The sequence below is a fragment of the Passer domesticus genome, unplaced genomic scaffold (assembly GCF_036417665.1).
Source record: "Passer domesticus isolate bPasDom1 unplaced genomic scaffold, bPasDom1.hap1 HAP1_SCAFFOLD_96, whole genome shotgun sequence".
Lineage (NCBI taxonomy): Eukaryota > Metazoa > Chordata > Aves > Passeriformes > Passeridae > Passer > Passer domesticus.
The window spans coordinates 237216-255000 of record NW_026990190.1 but is presented as its reverse complement, the minus strand read 5'-3'; the positions used below and the strand labels follow the sequence as shown (position 1 = coordinate 255000).

General features: G+C 49.5%; 1 protein-coding gene across 5 annotated transcripts in view; it reads right to left on the bottom strand.

Moving 5' to 3' along the window:
- LOC135293267 (uncharacterized) overlaps positions 1 to 17405 on the bottom strand; it is an 18942-nt gene extending 1537 nt beyond the window's left edge. For 2 of the 5 annotated variants that reach the window (XM_064407256.1, XM_064407260.1), the window contains exons 1-16: positions 17185 to 17405; positions 16208 to 16245; positions 15278 to 15409; positions 12325 to 12459; positions 11712 to 12047; positions 11295 to 11426; positions 9502 to 9633; positions 6545 to 6679; positions 5930 to 6073; positions 5319 to 5486; positions 4851 to 5013; positions 3181 to 3244; positions 2842 to 2890; positions 1964 to 2076; positions 1192 to 1309; positions 280 to 379 (exon numbers count right to left, since the gene is read on the bottom strand). In XM_064407256.1, the coding sequence (XP_064263326.1) occupies positions 280 to 379; positions 1192 to 1309; positions 1964 to 2076; positions 2842 to 2890; positions 3181 to 3244; positions 4851 to 5013; positions 5319 to 5486; positions 5930 to 6073; positions 6545 to 6679; positions 9502 to 9633; positions 11295 to 11426; positions 11712 to 12047; positions 12325 to 12459; positions 15278 to 15409; positions 16208 to 16245; positions 17185 to 17263 (2038 nt within the window). In that variant the 5' untranslated portion in view covers positions 17264 to 17405. The remainder of the gene's footprint in view (positions 1 to 279; positions 380 to 1191; positions 1310 to 1963; positions 2077 to 2841; positions 2891 to 3180; positions 3245 to 4850; positions 5014 to 5318; positions 5487 to 5929; positions 6074 to 6544; positions 6680 to 9501; positions 9634 to 11294; positions 11427 to 11711; positions 12048 to 12324; positions 12460 to 15277; positions 15410 to 16207; positions 16246 to 17184) is intronic. The other 3 variants (XM_064407259.1, XM_064407261.1, XM_064407262.1) reach the window with 3 other exon arrangements.
- Positions 17406 to 17785: the final 380 nt, after the last annotated feature.

Genomic DNA, 17785 nt, shown 5'->3' with positions numbered 1-17785 from the left:
AACCTCATCATTTTTTTACACTACCTCCATCAGTGGCCTTTTTATCTGAAGCTTTACACTTGTAGCTCCCTCCCTCTTGAAAGGACACACACAAACCAATGCCACTGTTGACTGCTTGTGGTTCCTTGTCATACCTCTGTGCACATTGCAACCATGTCACCAGCTCACAGAGGGGTCCCTGCACTGTCACCAGCACCATTTCTGGGGAGCTGGCAGTCACTCCAAGCAGCCCCACACCCACATCCCTGGAATGCTGCACCTGACCAAGAATACACTGACCCAGCTTGACAGAGCCGTCGGTTCTGAGAAGGATGTTGCAGCTCTTCAGACCTCGGTGGATCATGTAGTTTGAGTGAAGAAAATCCAGTCCTCGCAGGCACTGAGAGAGAAGACAGAAACAGGAGAGCAAAACTAAGTGATGTGATTTCATCACAAAGAAAGGAAACAGCTCTAAAAGATTCCCTTTCCCCAGGGGAATGGGGAGTAATGGCAGAAGACAGTGCCACTGAGAGGAAGAGCTTGCTGCTGCAACACTTGCAGAGCAGGACCTTTCTAAGGAAAGCTTAGAAAGAGCAACAGCACCTGCTGTTGTAGACTGTCCCCTGCAAACCAGCCAGGATGACTGCTGCTGCAGGGGATGTGCTGTCTCCAGACAAGGGTTTGCCAAGAAATAAAAAGCCCCTGCAGCGTGGATCACTTTTGGGTGGGAGGCTGCATGACAAAGGTTTTATTGCTCTCCTCAGCACACACTTGGAAGTATCACATCAGTCACCTTCTTGAAACAAATACTAATTTGTGTGACTACTATCCTTTTCAGTTGAGGACTGTGAGAAATTAGTGTCTTTCTCCTTGCCATTAGTTTCAAATCCTGCCCCCAGCACCTTTGCTTTTACAGGCAAGAAATGCAGTGCAGACAGGCTCGAGGTAAAGGTTTAGAGAGGCAAGGTGGGGAACAGCAAATACGAATATGAGACAGAGCCAGCATACAACAGCAGGAGATAAGAGTAGAGGAAACACAGTACAGTGAGTGCAGGGGCACTGGCAGGCATTTCACTTGAGATGCTTTTGCTTGCCCCTAGCATAGCAGCAACACACAAACAAAGCATTATGCATGAAATCACCCCAGTTCCAAGCCCCTGTTTCCCAGACAATCCTGCCCAAGCCCTCGGCAGCACAGATGGGATTGCTGACCTCCCGACTGACGGCTGCAATCTCTCTTTCAGACATGTGAGTCTCATTGATGACATCGCTCAGGGCACCTCCATCCATGTACTCCATAACCAGCCAGAGTTCATCACCCAGAAGGTAGCTGAAAGAAGGAAACAAGGGCATGGAGATAAACATGCATGGCTTCATTGCTCTTTGGAAACAACAAGGGTTGTTTCCAGGTGCCTTTGTGATGAGGACAGAATAAAAGGAATAGACATTCCCTCTTGGCTGTGCATTGTTTACAGTCTGCGCAGTCTCAAGGAGAAAGACACAGCTGTGAAAAAGGAGATGGCTTAGATGGCCAGCAAGCAAAAAGTGCAGTTTAGTAAAAGCCCAGATAAAAAACCTGTCACACATGCTATTTCTGGAAATAAACACCTAGTCTTCCTGGCATGCACAGCAATGGAAAGGGGACAACAATCCAAGGGAAATCCTCTATAGATGGTTTATCAGAACTTAAAAGGTGCTGAGAAAAATTTGAAAAAATTGAGCCTCAAAAGAATGTGGAGTCAGTGAACGTACAGGGTATTGAATTGGTACAATAGGGCTGACCCATGTTTTGAAAAATTTTCAAACTGTGTTTGCCAGGGTAGATTAATGCACTCTCTTCCCATCCACTGGAGATAAGTAGAGCAATAATAATTAACCAATAATTAACAGCTCTATTTTCTGCCGGTGACCAAAGTGGGTTTTTAACTGTAAACAAATGTAGTCTGTAAACAAATGTTGCCGGGATAAAACAACACCCACTCACCTCTTTAAATAATTCACAATGTTTAGGTGCTTATTAATTTTTATGACCATGAGTTCCTTAAAGGTTACTTCCCTTCTGATCAGTTCTTGAAGATTTATTTTCTTTATGGCCACCTAAAATGATGTTGAAAATCAGTAACAGTAAAAATTGGTTTTATGAGAACAACTTCTCACATGGAGTGAGTGATTTTGGATGACTCAGCCAAACTGCACCAAACTGCCTTGCGATTAGACATGTTAGTGGGAACAGACATCCCAACAGCCCGCGTCTCTGCTGCCTTGGGGGTCAGTTACAGGACACGTGGGGCCACTGACATTTTTCCTTGACCATTTGGTAACAATTATGTCTCAACCATCACCCACAAACCTCTGACCACACTCTCTGCTGCTTTGTATGGGATTCAGAAGAAGTAATCCAGGCGCTAATATTCTGTGGATACATCCTGGGCTATGGGCAGGGCTTAGGGCTTTTAGGGACGCCTTGCAGATCTCTCCCTACGTGCAGCTCCCAAGTGCAGACTGCAGGTGGCTAAGGAACTACCAGGAACTTTCAGATGGATTGGCTGGCAGCCAGAAATGAGAATTCAGGACTCTGAAGCTGTAGCCCCAAAGGGCAGTGAGGTGCTCTAAGGCACCACCTTTGTTTTAGCCATGGAGGGCGAATGAGCGCATCCTTCTCTGAAAGGAACTGCTGCCCTCCGTGCCTTCCTTCTGGCAGCTGAGAAGGACAAAGCCCCAAATGTATTTTGCAGGCTGGCACCAGTCTGTGCTTCTTGTGCCTTTTCAGCACAGCTCTAACCCAAAGCTCCAGCCCCAGCTCACAGCAGAGGGCAAAACCCCTCAAGAGCAGTAGAGTCTGCGGCAGCTGTTGACATTTACCCCTCCTCCTGTGGCAGTGTCGAGTGCTTTACAAACATCTCCAAAAGTCCTAGAAACAAAACAGCAGCAAAGAAAGGAGAAGTCATTTAGATCTTGCAGTGAAAGCCAACCCACACAGGAGATCTCAGCTGTAAATGCCTAAGACCTGCAGGACGCTAGAAACATGGAGATGTCTTTGACAATGCCTTCTGACCACATTTACAAATTCTGATCAACACTGACAATCTAAGCCCAGTGTCTGAACACGTTGGTAGCTTGTCTGAATTCACACATGATAGCTATTCCACCAGCAAAAAACCTGGTGCATAGTTTTGTAAAATTAACATTGCTTGGACTCACCCGCTGCCAATATATTCCAGTTCCGTGTATTTCATCATGGGATTTTCCATCTTCACCATTCTCCCTGAAGGAAACAAAATGCAAAATGCTCACTTGAAAGAGAGATCCTACTTTCTAGGGGATACAAAAGGCAGTCCCACTGCCTGGGGCTCTGAGCCCTCCCTTTGTGGACAGATGGCTAACAAGAACAGGAACAGGAACAACAACAAGAAAACAGATGTTCTGCAGCACAAGTGGCTGGCACAGACACTGATTTTCTAGCATCCTTTGAAGAGAGAGACCTCTTGACAGTGGACACACAGGGAAGCACAGGGAGACAGATTCAGAGGAGACAGAGACCAGAAGAAAACAGATACCAAGGCAAGAAAGTTTGTCATCTACAAACATTAAGGAGACCTTGAACTAATAGTGCCTTTGTTTGCTTGAGAAAAAGCACTTTGAGGTTCAACAAAAGATTTCCTACTTGCTAAGATTAAATGCACCTTAACATCTAGAATCAATTCCTCTGAACAGATGCCAATTTCAGAACAGCAGGAATATTGCCAAGTGTTCTCATCTTTTCCACCTTGCAGCAGTTTACCAGAAGAATGCCTCTGTGTTTGTAAACCAGAGCAGCTCGTGCTATAACCAATCCCGATGGGACTTTCAGCATCAGCACCCTCACCCTTTATGAGCAGGCTGAGCTCAAAAACGCCCTGGCCTGTGCCCCTGTGAAGAACCACACTGCTTCTCTTCACCCTGACAGCGCGGATCAGTCGCTCCCATTGCACTCGCCCTCTGGGCACTGCACACATCCCCATCTTCCCAACTCGGCACGGCGGCAACGGGCAGAGAGGACAGCAGTGCTCCTGAGGCGCCAGCGTGACACAGACAGCTGCCAGAGGAGATGCTGACCCTCTCCTGAGGCCAGGCTGTGCGATGCAGAAGCCGGCCCAGACGAGGGGCTGCTGCCCCAGGCAGCTCCGTGCTGCAGTGCTGGGCAGCAGCAGGACTCTCCCAGCTAAGGAAGGCTTCAGCCTCTGCAGTCCCACCAGCCCTCAGGGACAGGGCAGCTACCACAACAAGGCTGGCAAAGCCCAAGCAGGAGCACTGACAAGCAGTGGGAAGAAGCCACAGGCAGCCTGAGCCCCGTACAAGCTGTTGCCCCCATTCAGGACACAACAGGATGGGCTTTGAGATCAGACACAGCGAGGTGCAGATCAATGCCCTTCTTGTCCCAACAGGTGATGGTAGACCCAGAATCCACTGGGCTCTGCTCTCAGCCCCACCAGGTCTTATCTGAGAGCACAGCACTGGCAGCTGTTATGGACAAGAAGCAGATTAAATGCCTTGTGTTGCAGAATCACAAAGGACTTGATGTGTTTTCCTAGAGACTGATGTGAGGTGGGCTTCTGCCCATGGCTAGTCACTCAAGCAGTCACAGCCTTCTGCTGATGCAGGAACAATCCCTGCTTCTGCCTTCAGCCCAGAGGGAAGCCCAGTCTAAGCTGCCCTCAGAGGCAGCAGGAACAGCCAGGCGCTCTCTCGCTGCCTCAGAGCACTGCCAGCACTTCCTGTGCGCAGTCCTAAATGTCCTTGTGACACCAAACTGAGGAGGACCCTTTGGTACAGCTATGCTGACACGTGCACACAATACACTGTCGCTCAGACAAGAAAGACAGCAGACGTACTCCATTGCTGCAGGGAGTCATCCTCGATCCGCTGTTGCTGAGCGGCAGCTGGGTCAGTGCAGGAGGTGAACCAAGTGCCCCAGCTCCACTTCTCCGGCTGGAGAGCAAAGGCTCCTTGGGATGGTGCTGCTGCTGCTGCTTCAGTGAGAAGGTCACTGCAGATCTGAGACAAGAAATGAGTTTGTGTCAGGAAAGTGGCTGGCAGAGATTGCCCTGAGATCCCATTTCAAATGCAAGCCCTTAGGAAAGCTGCTGTCAGCCACATGCAGAGCTCTTCAACTGGATTGGTTTGGCTGTCTGCTTGTGAAACCAAATGGTCAAAACCAAAGGCTGGTTTAACTCGAGTTCACGGCCAGTTTCATGTTCTGAAGGATAACTGAAACAATGACCGCTCTACATCCTCCCAAGGACTCCTTTCCCCCTCTTAGGGTGCAGACACATTGCAGCTCCTCGTTCTAATGTTTTTACCTCCTGCTCTTGATTTGTCTTTTCCTGCACCATCCTCGGGATGTGCTTATCCTGCAGCATCTCTGGTTGGTTTGGTTCCTGGGCCTCACTCCAGTCTTGGGTCTCTTGGTCTCCTGTCATTTGCTGGAACTCTTCAAAGGCTTCCAGGTAGGATGTCAACACATGCACCTGAAGTCAAACAGAACAAAGCAGTCAGAGACTACAGCTTGTCCCTGTCAGCCAGGAGTCATCCACTGTGAGGAAAGGGAAAGAACAGGACAGGAGCAGATTCACAAGGGATACAGATAGCCTGTGGCTTGTATTCCAAATCTATCTGAGTGACCATGTACACCTGCAAAAAACCCAAGAAACAAGGGGACCTGGAAGAAGTCACCAGGACTTTTTTAGGATGACTTCTGAGCAAGATGTAAAAAGGACTAATCCCACTGTCCAAGTCAACATCTGAGATTCAGCAGACCAGGAAGTGTCCTTCAGAGCAGCTGTGATAGAGGCCTCAGCAAGGTGGCATTTAAGAGGCATCACCCCATCCCTCCCCCGCTGGGCAGAGGAAAGGCAAGAATGGCAGAAAGCACCAGTTTGGTGACTGCAGAGGTTATTGCTATTTCACTCACTTTCTCTTCTAGAGGCATTCTTTCCTGAAGGACGGGTTTAAATTTCTTTATGATGATTTCAATTATTTCTTCTTCCCCCTTCTCCCTTGCCTTGTTCCTAGCCTCAGTTTCCTGAAGCTCTGCCGGCATCTGTTTGTAAAGGTTCTGTAGAGAACAAGAGAGAGGATGTCTCATGAGTGGAGTGGCTGCCACTATTTCTGGTTTTGTTGATCATTTCTGTGCTGATGGAGATTCATCTCCTCTTGAATTCTTCTCATCTCATTTTTGTTCCTCCTCTTCACTGCCATGATGGCACTCTGAGCTTCAGGCAGCTCTGCTTGGGGCTCTGACTTGATGTTCTGTACACACAAATGCACAGCACGTGACTGGGAGCTGCCATCAGGCTCAGCTTTTTCCTCTTGCAGCCTCAAAAACACATCTATTCAGCCACTTCTTTCTGCTTCCCTACCCACCTCTGCTTCCACTGCAACCCTCCTGTCCCAGTGCTGATCTCTGCAGATTCCAAGGCTCTGTGCTTTCAGTGCCTGTGGGACTCCTGGCCTCCTCAGGCCCAAGAGCTCTGTTTTATGCCCCTCTTCCTGCCCTTCCCTCTGTCACCTGGCCAGTCAGGCTTACCTGGCCATTCTGCTGTGCCTCTTCCACCTGCTGCCTGAGCTGCTCTTCCTGCTCTCGGGCTGGGAACAGCTCTCCCTGAGCCTGGCATGGCATCGCTGGTAAAGGAGTCTCATCCTGCTCTTTCTCTACAAAGACCTGCACAGAAAGCAAGAGAAGATGGGTTTTGACTTCCCGTGTGATATTTGTGAGCCAAGACTCAAAGGCTGATGGGCTCACACATTCCCAAAGCTCTATGCTGCTGCTCTCCTGGGTCATTCTCTGCCCGAGGGGAGGCACAGATTCCAAAGTGAGCCTGGCACTACAATCAGGGGCCATCTGGCACTGAAGCTCCAACAGCCTGTCAGGCAGCTGAAAGGGAAGGTGTGGCATTCCTCAAGGCTCTGGTGAGGGCCTCCCTCTGCTCCTGCCATGTCCTCTTTTTCTTTCAGTAGTGACTGACACCCAGCCTTGTCCCACAGCTCCATCCTGGCTCTGCAGGTGGATTCCTGGCTGAGCTCAGCCCTTGGGAGAGACACTTCTGCAGTTCACGTTCTCCTCAGGCCTGCACCAGCATTCCTGCCTTTCTGACATCTACACTCTTGTTAGAAATCCTGGTCATTCAGGAGATAAGGATGCGTGCAAAGATCCTCTGATGGAAGTCACAGAGCCTCTATGGTCACATCAGTTATATGGAAGAGGACCAAGGTGTTTCTTCTCCCTCTTTTGTCAGCTGAGAATTCTGACCAGCAGTAACAGAGACTCTCATAAGGCCCCAATAATGAATGCACTTACACACCCCTGGGGATGCCAGTGAAGGAAACCGTGTGTCATGTAATGCATGTATGAGCAGAGTCACCAAACACCACTGAACCATGGAATTGTTCCACCTCTCTAGGACAGGCAGAAATTTGAAGAATTAAGTGGGGACTTCAGGGCAGAAAAGACCAGAGGAGGAAAACAGCTCTGAGGGGAAAAAAACCACCGTATCTGGAGGGGGAAACATCTCTGCCTGCTCAGAATCGGTCAACAGAATATGTCACTAATCCTCTCCTGAAAGTGATGCTTTAGGTGAGCTTTGCACCTCCGACATCCTTTGTGCCAGAGCTGGGAAAATTCAATTATGTAAATGTTATATAGATAGACAGATAGACAGATAGAAACATAGACAGATAGATCTCACTGATATAATCTCTCTTTACTGTCCTCTCTGTTGCTGCACACATCAACACTTGGTAGCCAGTGCCCTGCTCAGCAGCAATCCTGAGATTGCTGTTGTGTTGCTTCAATAAACCACACTCTTGGGGAATCTGGAGTGTGTAAGTCCTTATGGAAAGTGATCTGATCCAGAGCATTGCACTGGGAACTGCACTCTTTGTGCATCTGTGCTGGAGCAAGTTCTTCTCTTGGACTCGACCACACTGACAATCCTAAAGTGGCTGTAATAAGACATAAAGCCCAGCCCCTCCCAGCTCCTCTGAACTCTCAGGACCAGCAAAATACAAAGGCATTGATATCCTGCTAAATTCCCAAACACAACACACATTGATTCACTGGGCTGCAGAAAGGCACAAGCACTGATAACCTCAAACTGGTCTGTAATGCCATACTGTCTACCCTGGAAGAACAACAGCTTCTTCTGCACCAAGGTGCCTGCACTGAAGGATGACTTCACAAGAAAAAACATTATATTCTCCAAAAGTGACACCTAGGAAATCACAATTCTAGCAGATCCAGTCCAAGTACCATAAAAGCGCAAGAAATAATGAGGAAATGTGCCTTAGAAGGGAGAAAAAGAAAATGAACAAGCCTTGCACTCCAAGCAAAACAAAAAATAGAAATAAAAAAACCCCAAAAAAAGTCACACCTGAAAGTGACTAAAATATTTGGAAGCATTGAGGAAAAGTTGAAGGTCCCTCCAGAGCCTCCAGTTCTCCAGGCTAAAGCTCCCTTAGCAACTCCTTCCTGGGCTCCTGCTCCAGACCCTTGGCCAGCTCCCATCTCCTTCTGTGCACACGCTCCAGCCCCTCAAGGACTTGCTGCTTCACAGGGCCCACAACTGCACACAGCACTCACTGCAGCTGCGGCCGCAGCGCTGCCCAGCACAGGCCGGCGCTCACTGCCCTGCTCCTGCTGCCCCTCTGCTGCTCACACAGCCCACCATGCCCTTGGCCTTCTTGGCCACCTGGCCACAGGCTGGCTCTTGCTCAGCTGCTCTGCACCGGCAGCAGCCCTGGCTCCTTTGGACCCACGCAGCTCCCCAGACACAGAATTGCCCATTTGACCTCAAATACAGTACCCTCCATTTCTAGATGTCCTTCCTCTTTGGAGCGACACAAGACAGCACTCAAGGACTTGCAGCTTCGCCACCACTCCAGGCTCCAAGGCACTTTCCAAAGCTGCAGACTTCATTCCAAAGTGCATCAACAGAAACTTGCCCCTTCTGCTTTTTTGCCTCACAGGAAGGCTTTGCAACTAAGCACTTTGTTTCTTTGGCCACACGGGATAAGAATGGCCCCCCACAGCTTCATGGACAACACAATCTTCTCCTTGCAGCTTATCAAAAGCCAAAAGACAGCTGGCCCAAAAGACTTTGTAGAACTGAAGAATTACTCAAGAAAACTGCAGACCAGTTTCACAAACCAAAGACACCTTCCCAAAAAGGGAAAACAAGGAAACAAGCCCTGGGACCTCCAGCACTGCCACATGCACCCTTGACCTTAGCACTGCCAGAGCCCAGAGACAGAGCTTGACTGAGCCAAGCAGCCACACGCTCAACTGGAGGAGGCTCCAGCCCTTTGGTGCCAACACATGACAGGTCAAAGGCCAAGTTCTAGCTGTCACTATCTGCAGGAAATGGCTAGGTCCTGGCAGGATTCCAGCACTCCGCCTCCTCAGCCAGCAACAGCAAGTGCTGGCTGGCCCAAATCTTGCAGCTCTGCCTTGCACTAAAGACAGCACCACGCACAACTGGAACTTACAGGCTCGGAATATTCAGGCTCTGGTGTGACCGGCGATGGAGGCTCACGGTCATATCCCTCAATTTGCTCCTCTTTGGCTTCTTCTGCAGGAGCAGAGGGTGCCAGAGGAGAGATGGCTGTTGGTTCAGTCACCTGTGGCAAGAGAGAAGCATGAGGGACAGGCCGTCACCGATCATTTAGAACCTCATTTCTTTTCAGATGTACCACCACATCTGCTATGGAGAAATGATGAAATTTTGTAGAGATGGAATTCTAAGTCACACCGAAGAAATTATAACGGGCCAATTCAACCGAACTCTTTATGGATAGGAAGTTGATATTCCTCTCTGGCTGCTATCAGCAAGCCACGTTGTCTCTGCAAAGCAGAGCTTTCCGTTCTTGAAAGCTCTGAAATGGAAAAGTAGGAAAGCAACAGCAATGCCTTTTGCTACTGCTGCTACAGAGGTGGAAAACTAAAACTGGATCATACTCTCACCAGAGCCAGAAAAGGGCAGGGAATGTTGTGCAGAAGGTGCTTTGCATGCTGGAGAAGGAGAACATGAACAGGGCTTCCTCTCCCAGCAAACCAACAAGGCAACAAACCAAGAAAGCACAAGATGGAAGTGTCACCCACTTTGGACACTCCAGTGTCCAAAGCACTTGGATGCACTGAGGGCGTGTTTGACAGGGAAACAGCCCTTGTGCTGAGCACTGTCATGTAGGGATGGATAGATGGAAGTCTGCCTGAAGGTCCCTCACCAGCCTCGCTTTGTCCAGACTAAAGCTCCCTCAGCACCTCCTCCCTGGGCTGCTGCTCCAGACCCTTGGCCAGCTCCCGTCTCCTTCTGTGCACACGCTCCAGCCCCTCAAGGACTTGCTGCTTCACAGGGCCCACAACTGCACACAGCACTCACTGCAGCTGCGGCCGCAGCGCTGCCCAGCACAGGCCGGCACTCACTGCCCTGCTCCTGCTGCCCCTCTGCTGCTCACACAGCCCACCATGCCCTTGGCCTTCTTGGCCACCTGGCCACAGGCTGGCTCTTGCTCAGCTGCTCTGGACTGGCAGCAGCCCTGGCTCCTTTGGACCCACGCAGCTCCCCAGACACAGAATTGCCCATTTGACCTCAAATACTGCACCCTCCATTTCTAGATGTCCTTCCTCTTTGGAGCAACACAAGACAGCACTCAAGGACTTGCAGCTTCGCCCCCACTCCAGGCTCCTGGGCATTTTCCAAAGCTGCAGACTTCATCCCAAAATGCATCAACAGAAACTTGCCCCTTCTGCTTTTTGCCTCACAGGAAGGCTTTGCAACTAAGCACTTTGTTTCTTTGGCCACACGGGACAAGAATGGCCCCCAACAGCTTCACGCACAGCACACTCATCTCCTTGCAGCTTGTCAAAAGGCAAAAGGCAGCTGGACCAAAATAGTCTGTACGAGTGAAGAACTCCTCAAGAAAACTGCAGAAAACTTCCACAAGCCAAACACACCTTTCCACTCCAGAAAAACAAACAAATAAAGCCCTATGACCAGCAGCTCGACCACGTGTGCCCTTGGCCAATGCACTGCAGAAGCCCAGACATAGAGCTGCACTCAGCCAGGCAGCCAAAAGTTCACCCAGAGCCCCCAGCTCTTCGGTGCCTCAACATGACAGGGCAAAGGCCAATTTCCAGCTGGCACTGCCTGCAGGAAATGGCTACGTCCTGCAGGACTCCAGCACTCCGCCTCCTCAGCCAGCAACAGCAAGTGCTGGCTGCTCAGCAGCTTGCACCTCTGCCTTGCACTGAGGACAGCAGCACCCCAACTGGCACTTACTCTCTTGGGATGATCAGGCTGGGCTGTGACCACGGCTGGAGTCTCGTGGTCATCTTGCTCCCTTTGCTCCTCTTTGCCTTCTTCTCCAGGAGCAGAGGGAGCTAGGGGAGAGATGGCTGTTGCATTTGTCTCCTGTGGCAAGAGAGAAACATGAGGGACAGCCAGTTACCTATCATTTCTAACCTCATTTCTCCTGACTTTTACAACCACATCTTGTAAGGAGAACTCATCAACTGTGTTAGCAATGGCATTCTCAGTCACTCCAACCCCATTAAAATGGGCCAATTCAACAGAACACTATATAGCTACACATTTGATTTGCCTCCTTGGCTGCTATCAGCAAGCAACATTGTCTCTGCAAAACCGAGCGTTTATTTCTCGCATGATGTCAGCACTGGCTGTCCCTCCTTCACTCACTTGCTTTTGTACAGCCCAAGGGAGGCGGTTAAATTTCTCTCTGATGATTTTCATTTCTTCCTCCAGCCTCTTCTCCCTTGCCTTTTCCCTCTCCTCAGATTCCTGCAGCTCTGCCTCCACGTCTTCCTTGATGGTCTGTAAACAAGAATAGACACGCTGTTTCATGAGTAGAGTGGCTGCCACTCTTCCACTTACCTGGTTTTGTTGATTGCCCCTGTGCTGATGGAGATGAATCTCCTCTCTAACTCTTCTCATGTCTTCCTTCTTCCTGCTCTTCACTGCCATGATGGCACTCTGAGCTTCGGGCAGCTCTGCTTGGGGCTCTGACTTGATGTTCTGTACACACAAATGCACAGCAAGTGACTGGGAGCTGCCGTCAGGCTCAGCTTTTTCCTCTTGCAGCCTCAAAAACACATCTATTCAGCCACTTCTTTCTGCTTCCCTACCCACCTCTGCTTCCACTGCAACCCTCCTGTCCCAGTGCTGATCTCTGCAGATTCCAAGGCTCTGTGCTTTCAGTGCCTGTGGGACTCCTGGCCTCCTCAGGCCCAAGAGCTCTGTTTTATGCCCCTCTTCCTGCCCTTCCCTCTGTCACCTGGCCAGTCAGGCTTACCTGGCCATTCTGCTGTGGCTCTTCCACCTGCTGCCTGAGCTGCTCTTCCTGCTCTCGGGCTGGGAACAGCTCTCCCTGAGCCTGGCATGGCATCTCTGATAAAGCAGTCTGCTCCTGCTTATTTTCTACAAGGACCTGCACAGAAAGCAAGAGAAGATGGGTTTTGACTTCCCGTGTGATATTTGTGAGCCAAGACTCAAAGGCTGATGGGCTCACACATTCCCAAAGCTCTGTGCTGCTGCTCTCCTGGGTCATTCTCTGCCCGAGGGGAGGCACAGATTCCAAAGTGAGCCTAGCACTACAATCAGGGGCCATCTGGCACTGAAGCTCCAACAGCCTGTCAGGCAGCTGACAGGGAAGGTGTGGCATTCCTCAAGGCTCTGGTGAGGGCCTCCCTCTGCTCTTGCCATGTCCTCTCTGTCTTTCAGTGGTGACTGACACCCAGCCCTGTCCCACAGCTCCATCCTGGCTCTGCAGGTGGCTTCCTGGCTGAGCTCAGCCCTTGGGAGAGACACTTCTGCAGTTCACGTTCTCCTCAGGCCTGCACCAGCATTCCTGCCTTTCTGACATCTACACTCTTGTTAGAAATCCTGTCATTCAGGAGACAAGGATGCGTGCAAAGATCCTCTGATGGATGTCACAGAGCCTCTATGGTCACCTCAGTTATATGGAAGAGGACCAAGGTGTTTCTTCTCCCTCTTTTGTCAGCTGAGAATTCTGACCAGCAGTAACAGAGACTCTCATAAGGCCCCATTAACAAATGCACTTACACACCCCTGGGGATGCCAGTGAAGGAAACCGTGTGTCATGTAATGCATGTATGAGCAGAATCACCAAACACCACTGAACCATGGAACTGTTCCACCTCTCTAGAACAGGTAGAAATTTGAAGAATTAAGTGGGGACTTCAGGGCAGAAAAGACCAGAGGAGGAAAACAGCTCTGAGGGGAAAAAAACCACCGTATCTGGAGGGGGAAACATCTCTGCCTGCTCAGAATCGGTCAACAGAATATGTCACTAATCCTCTCCTGAAAGTGATGCTTTAGGTGAGCTTTGCACCTCCGACATCCTTTGTGCCAGAGCTGGGAAAATTCAATTATGTAAATGTTATATAGATAGACAGATAGACAGATAGAAACATAGACAGATAGATCTCACTGATATAATCTCTCTTTACTGTCCTCTCTGTTGCTGCACACATCAACACTTGGTAGCCAGTGCCCTGCTCAGCAGCAATCCTGAGATTGCTGTTGTGTTGCTTCAATAAACCACACTCTTGGGGAATCTGGAGTGTGTAAGTCCTTATGGAAAGTGATCTGATCCAGAGCATTGCACTGGGAACTGCACTCTTTGTGCATCTGTGCTGGAGCAAGTTCTTCTCTTGGACTCGACCACACTGACAATCCTAAAGTGGCTGTAATAAGACATAAAGCCCAGCCCCTCCCAGCTCCTCTGAACTCTCAGGACCAGCAAAATACAAAGGCATTGATATCCTGCTAAATTCCCAAACACAACACACATTGATTCACTGGGCTGCAGAAAGGCACAAGCACTGATAACCTCAAACTGGTCTGTAATGCCATACTGTCTACCCTGGAAGAACAACAGCTTCTTCTGCACCAAGGTGCCTGCACTGAAGGATGACTTCACAAGAAAAAACATTATATTCTCCAAAAGTGACACCTAGGAAATCACAATTCTAGCAGATCCAGTCCAAGTACCATAAAAGCGCAAGAAATAATGAGGAAATGTGCCTTAGAAGGGAGAAAAAGAAAATGAACAAGCCTTGCACTCCAAGCAAAACAAAAAATAGAAATAAAAAAACCCCAAAAAAAGTCACACCTGAAAGTGACTAAAATATTTGGAAGCATTGAGGAAAAGTTGAAGGTCCCTCCAGAGCCTCCAGTTCTCCAGGCTAAAGCTCCCTTAGCAACTCCTTCCTGGGCTCCTGCTCCAGACCCTTGGCCAGCTCCCATCTCCTTCTGTGCACACGCTCCAGCCCCTCAAGGACTTGCTGCTTCACAGGGCCCACAACTGCACACAGCACTCACTGCAGCTGCGGCCGCAGCGCTGCCCAGCACAGGCCGGCGCTCACTGCCCTGCTCCTGCTGCCCCTCTGCTGCTCACACAGCCCACCATGCCCTTGGCCTTCTTGGCCGCCTGCCCACAGGCTGGCTCTTGCTCAGCTGCTCTGCACCGGCAGCAGCCCTGGCTCTTTTTGGCCCATGCAGCTCCCTAGACACAAAGCTGCCCATCTGACTGCAAATACTGCATCCTCCATTTCTACATGTCCTTCCTTCTCTGAGCAACACAAGACAGCTCTCAAGGACTTGCACCTTCACCCCCACCCCAGGCTCCAAGGCACTTTCCAAAGCTGCAGACTTCACTGCAAAAGTGATGCCCAGAAACTCGCCCATTCTGCCTTTTGCCTCACAGGAAGGCTTCTCAACTACGCACTTCCTTTCCTTGGCCACACGGGACAAGAATGGCCCCCCCACGGCTTCACGGGCAGCACAATCATCTCCTTGCAGCTTATCAAAAGGCAAAAGGCAGCTGGACCAAAATAGTCTGTATAAGTGAAGAACTCCTCAAGAAAACTGCAAAACTCTTCCACAAGCCAAACACACCTTTCCATGAGGGAAAAACATACAAACAAATCCCTGGGACCAGCGGCTCGACCACGTGTGCCCTTGGCCAATGCACTGCAGAAGCCCAGACATAGAGCTGCACTCAGCCAGGCAGCCAAAAGCCCACCCAGAGCCCCCAGCTCTTCAGTGCCTCGACATGACAGGCCAAAGGCCAATTTCCAGCTGGCACTGCCTGCACCAAATGACTACGTCCTGCAGGACTCCAGCACTCCGCCTCCTCGGCCAGCAACAGCAAGTGCTGGCTGCTCAGAAACTTGCACCTCTGCCTTGCCCTAAAGACAGCAGCACCCACAACTGGCACTTACTCTCTTGGGATGATCAGGCTGGGCTGTGACCACGGCTGGAGTCTCGTGGTCATCTTGCTCATTTTGCTCCTTTTTGGCTTCTTCTCCAGTAGCAGAGGGAGCCAGGGGAGAGATGGCTGTTGCATTTGTCTCCTGTGGCAAGAGAGAAGCATGAGGGACAGGCCATTACCTACCATTTCTAACCTCATTTCTCCTGGCATCTACAACCACAGCTTCTAAGGAGAACTCGTCAACTGTATTAGCAATGGCATTCTCAGTCACTCCATCCCCATTAAAATTGGCCAGTTCAACACTATATGGCTATGAATTGGATATTCCTTCCTGGCTGCTATCAGGAAGCAACATTGTAGCTGTAAAACAGAACTTTTATTTCTTGCAAGCTCGGAAATGGACGAGTAGGAAAGAGCCAGTAACGCCGTTGCTATTGCTGCAGCAGACAGGGAAAACCAGAACTGGTCAGAATCCCATCCAGTGCTGGAAAAGGGCAGGAGATGTTGTGCAGAAGCCCCCTTGCTGGCCGGAGAAAGAGAAAAAGAACAGGGTTTCTCCTCCTGGCCTACCAAAAACACCTACAAGGCCCAGGATACAAGTGAGCCACTCCAGTGTCTAAAGCACTTGGATGCACTGAGGGCAGGTTTGGCAGGGCAACAGCCCTTGTGCTGAGCACTGTCATATGGGCATCTATGGAAATTCTTCAGTTCTCCTTCTTCAGATTTCTGAGACTGAAATTAGGAAATATCCACTTATTCTTTTTTTGTTGTTGTTGTTGAAGTCATGGGAATTATTTTTTATTTTCTTTGGGCTTTTCTCTCTGGATTTTCTTTTGGCCATCCTTTCTGGCCCTCTATACTCTTCTGTGACTAGCCAAGGTGACAGCTCGCTCCCGAATTTTTAAATAGGAGGAACATGAAATCTCCCTTTCTCACTCACCTCAGGATCAGCTCCGCTGAATACATGTTTTATGTGACCTGTAGTGGGTAGGGAAAATGAATCAGATGCTGTGAGAAAAGTTCCAGAGCTGGTGAATCCCACACAAGAGGTCAATCCAAACAGAGATTATTTTCCCTTTCACAACATCCCTCCAGGAGACACATTTTATTCACACAGCCACCAAGAGATCAGGACAATGTTCTTGCTTGTTCCTACACTTTGACCTCTTTAGCCAGCAAAGGAATACAAACACGATCAAGAAAATACAAATTCTTCATTAACACTCAATACTCCTGTTCTAGTAAACACTTAAAATAGCTTCTAAAATCCTCTCCTTCAGGTGGTTTTTAAAAAAATCACTTGCATGCACTAATTCTCATTAACTTGCTGTAAACAGTTGCCCAGAAAAGCTTCCCCAAAATTCTTCTGAGCTGTGGCTGTTCTATTGTGAAACAGCACAGCAGCAGCTGCAGGGGTCAGGAGGAGACACTCAGTGGTTTGGAGTTTGCACTTCATTGCAAAGGGAATCACTCTTTTAGCACTAGGTAAAGGGTCAAGTTAGACAATCAAATTCTTTCATGATAAAATTTAGAAAGAAAGAAGCTTTCCCTGAATTCTGGGAACAACTGCAACTGGGAAGAACTGAATTTTTAGAAGGCCTTCTGAGGAGTTCTCCCAGTCTACATTTTCAAAGCTGTCTTGCTTGTCCCAGCAAATTGAGGAAATGACAGACCCTGTTGCCACAGACTCTCCCGTGGAGGGAAGGGAACCCCTGCAGGTTCCCTGGCAATGCTGCCCCTGTGGCTACAGACACCCCCTTTTTAGCTGAACAAATTGACAGGAGCTTTATTAAACCAGTGGCATCCTAATGCTCTTTCTGTTTCTAAATCAACTCAGCCACTAAGAAGGAGCAGGAAGACATACAAAAGCCGGTTATGTTACACCCTAACCTAAGTAGAGGGGAAATCTCTACTTACGTGCCAGGTGAGTCAGAAAATAGCCAGAATAAGTCACGCCATAAACAGTAACCACTGCAGCAGCAAGCTGCTGAATCATTGTAGCACTGCCGTGCAAGTTTGCACGCTGTGCTCCAACACTAGAACAAACAAGGCTTCTGTCAGTGTGCAGCTGCCCACTGACAAATGCCTCAAGGCGCAGGGTGCTCCTGCTCTGAGGAAGCCCTAGGGCTGCTCTGACACTGAGGCCTTCCGTGCACCAAGGCAACCTTCTCATGTCACCACTGTGACGTGGCAACCATGCCCTGACATCACAAAGCAAACGCTCCATGCTGGTCTGTGACTTTATGCAAAGCAATAACCAACCTTCCCCACAGCAAACACAAAATAGCCTGGGAAGTTCTCCTCTGCCACAAAGCAGCACAAATTGCCCTCCTGGGCCAAACCCCATCGTTCAAGGGATCCAAGAGCAACTCCAAGAGTGCCCCAAGCACCTACAGCCTGTAGCCCAAGTGAGCACTCAGATGGGACCCATGTAAAGGAAACCAGATCGAGAAAATGGCCCACAGCATTGCACATGCGAGAAACAACTCTCACTTTGAAAATTTTAAAGGTTTATTAA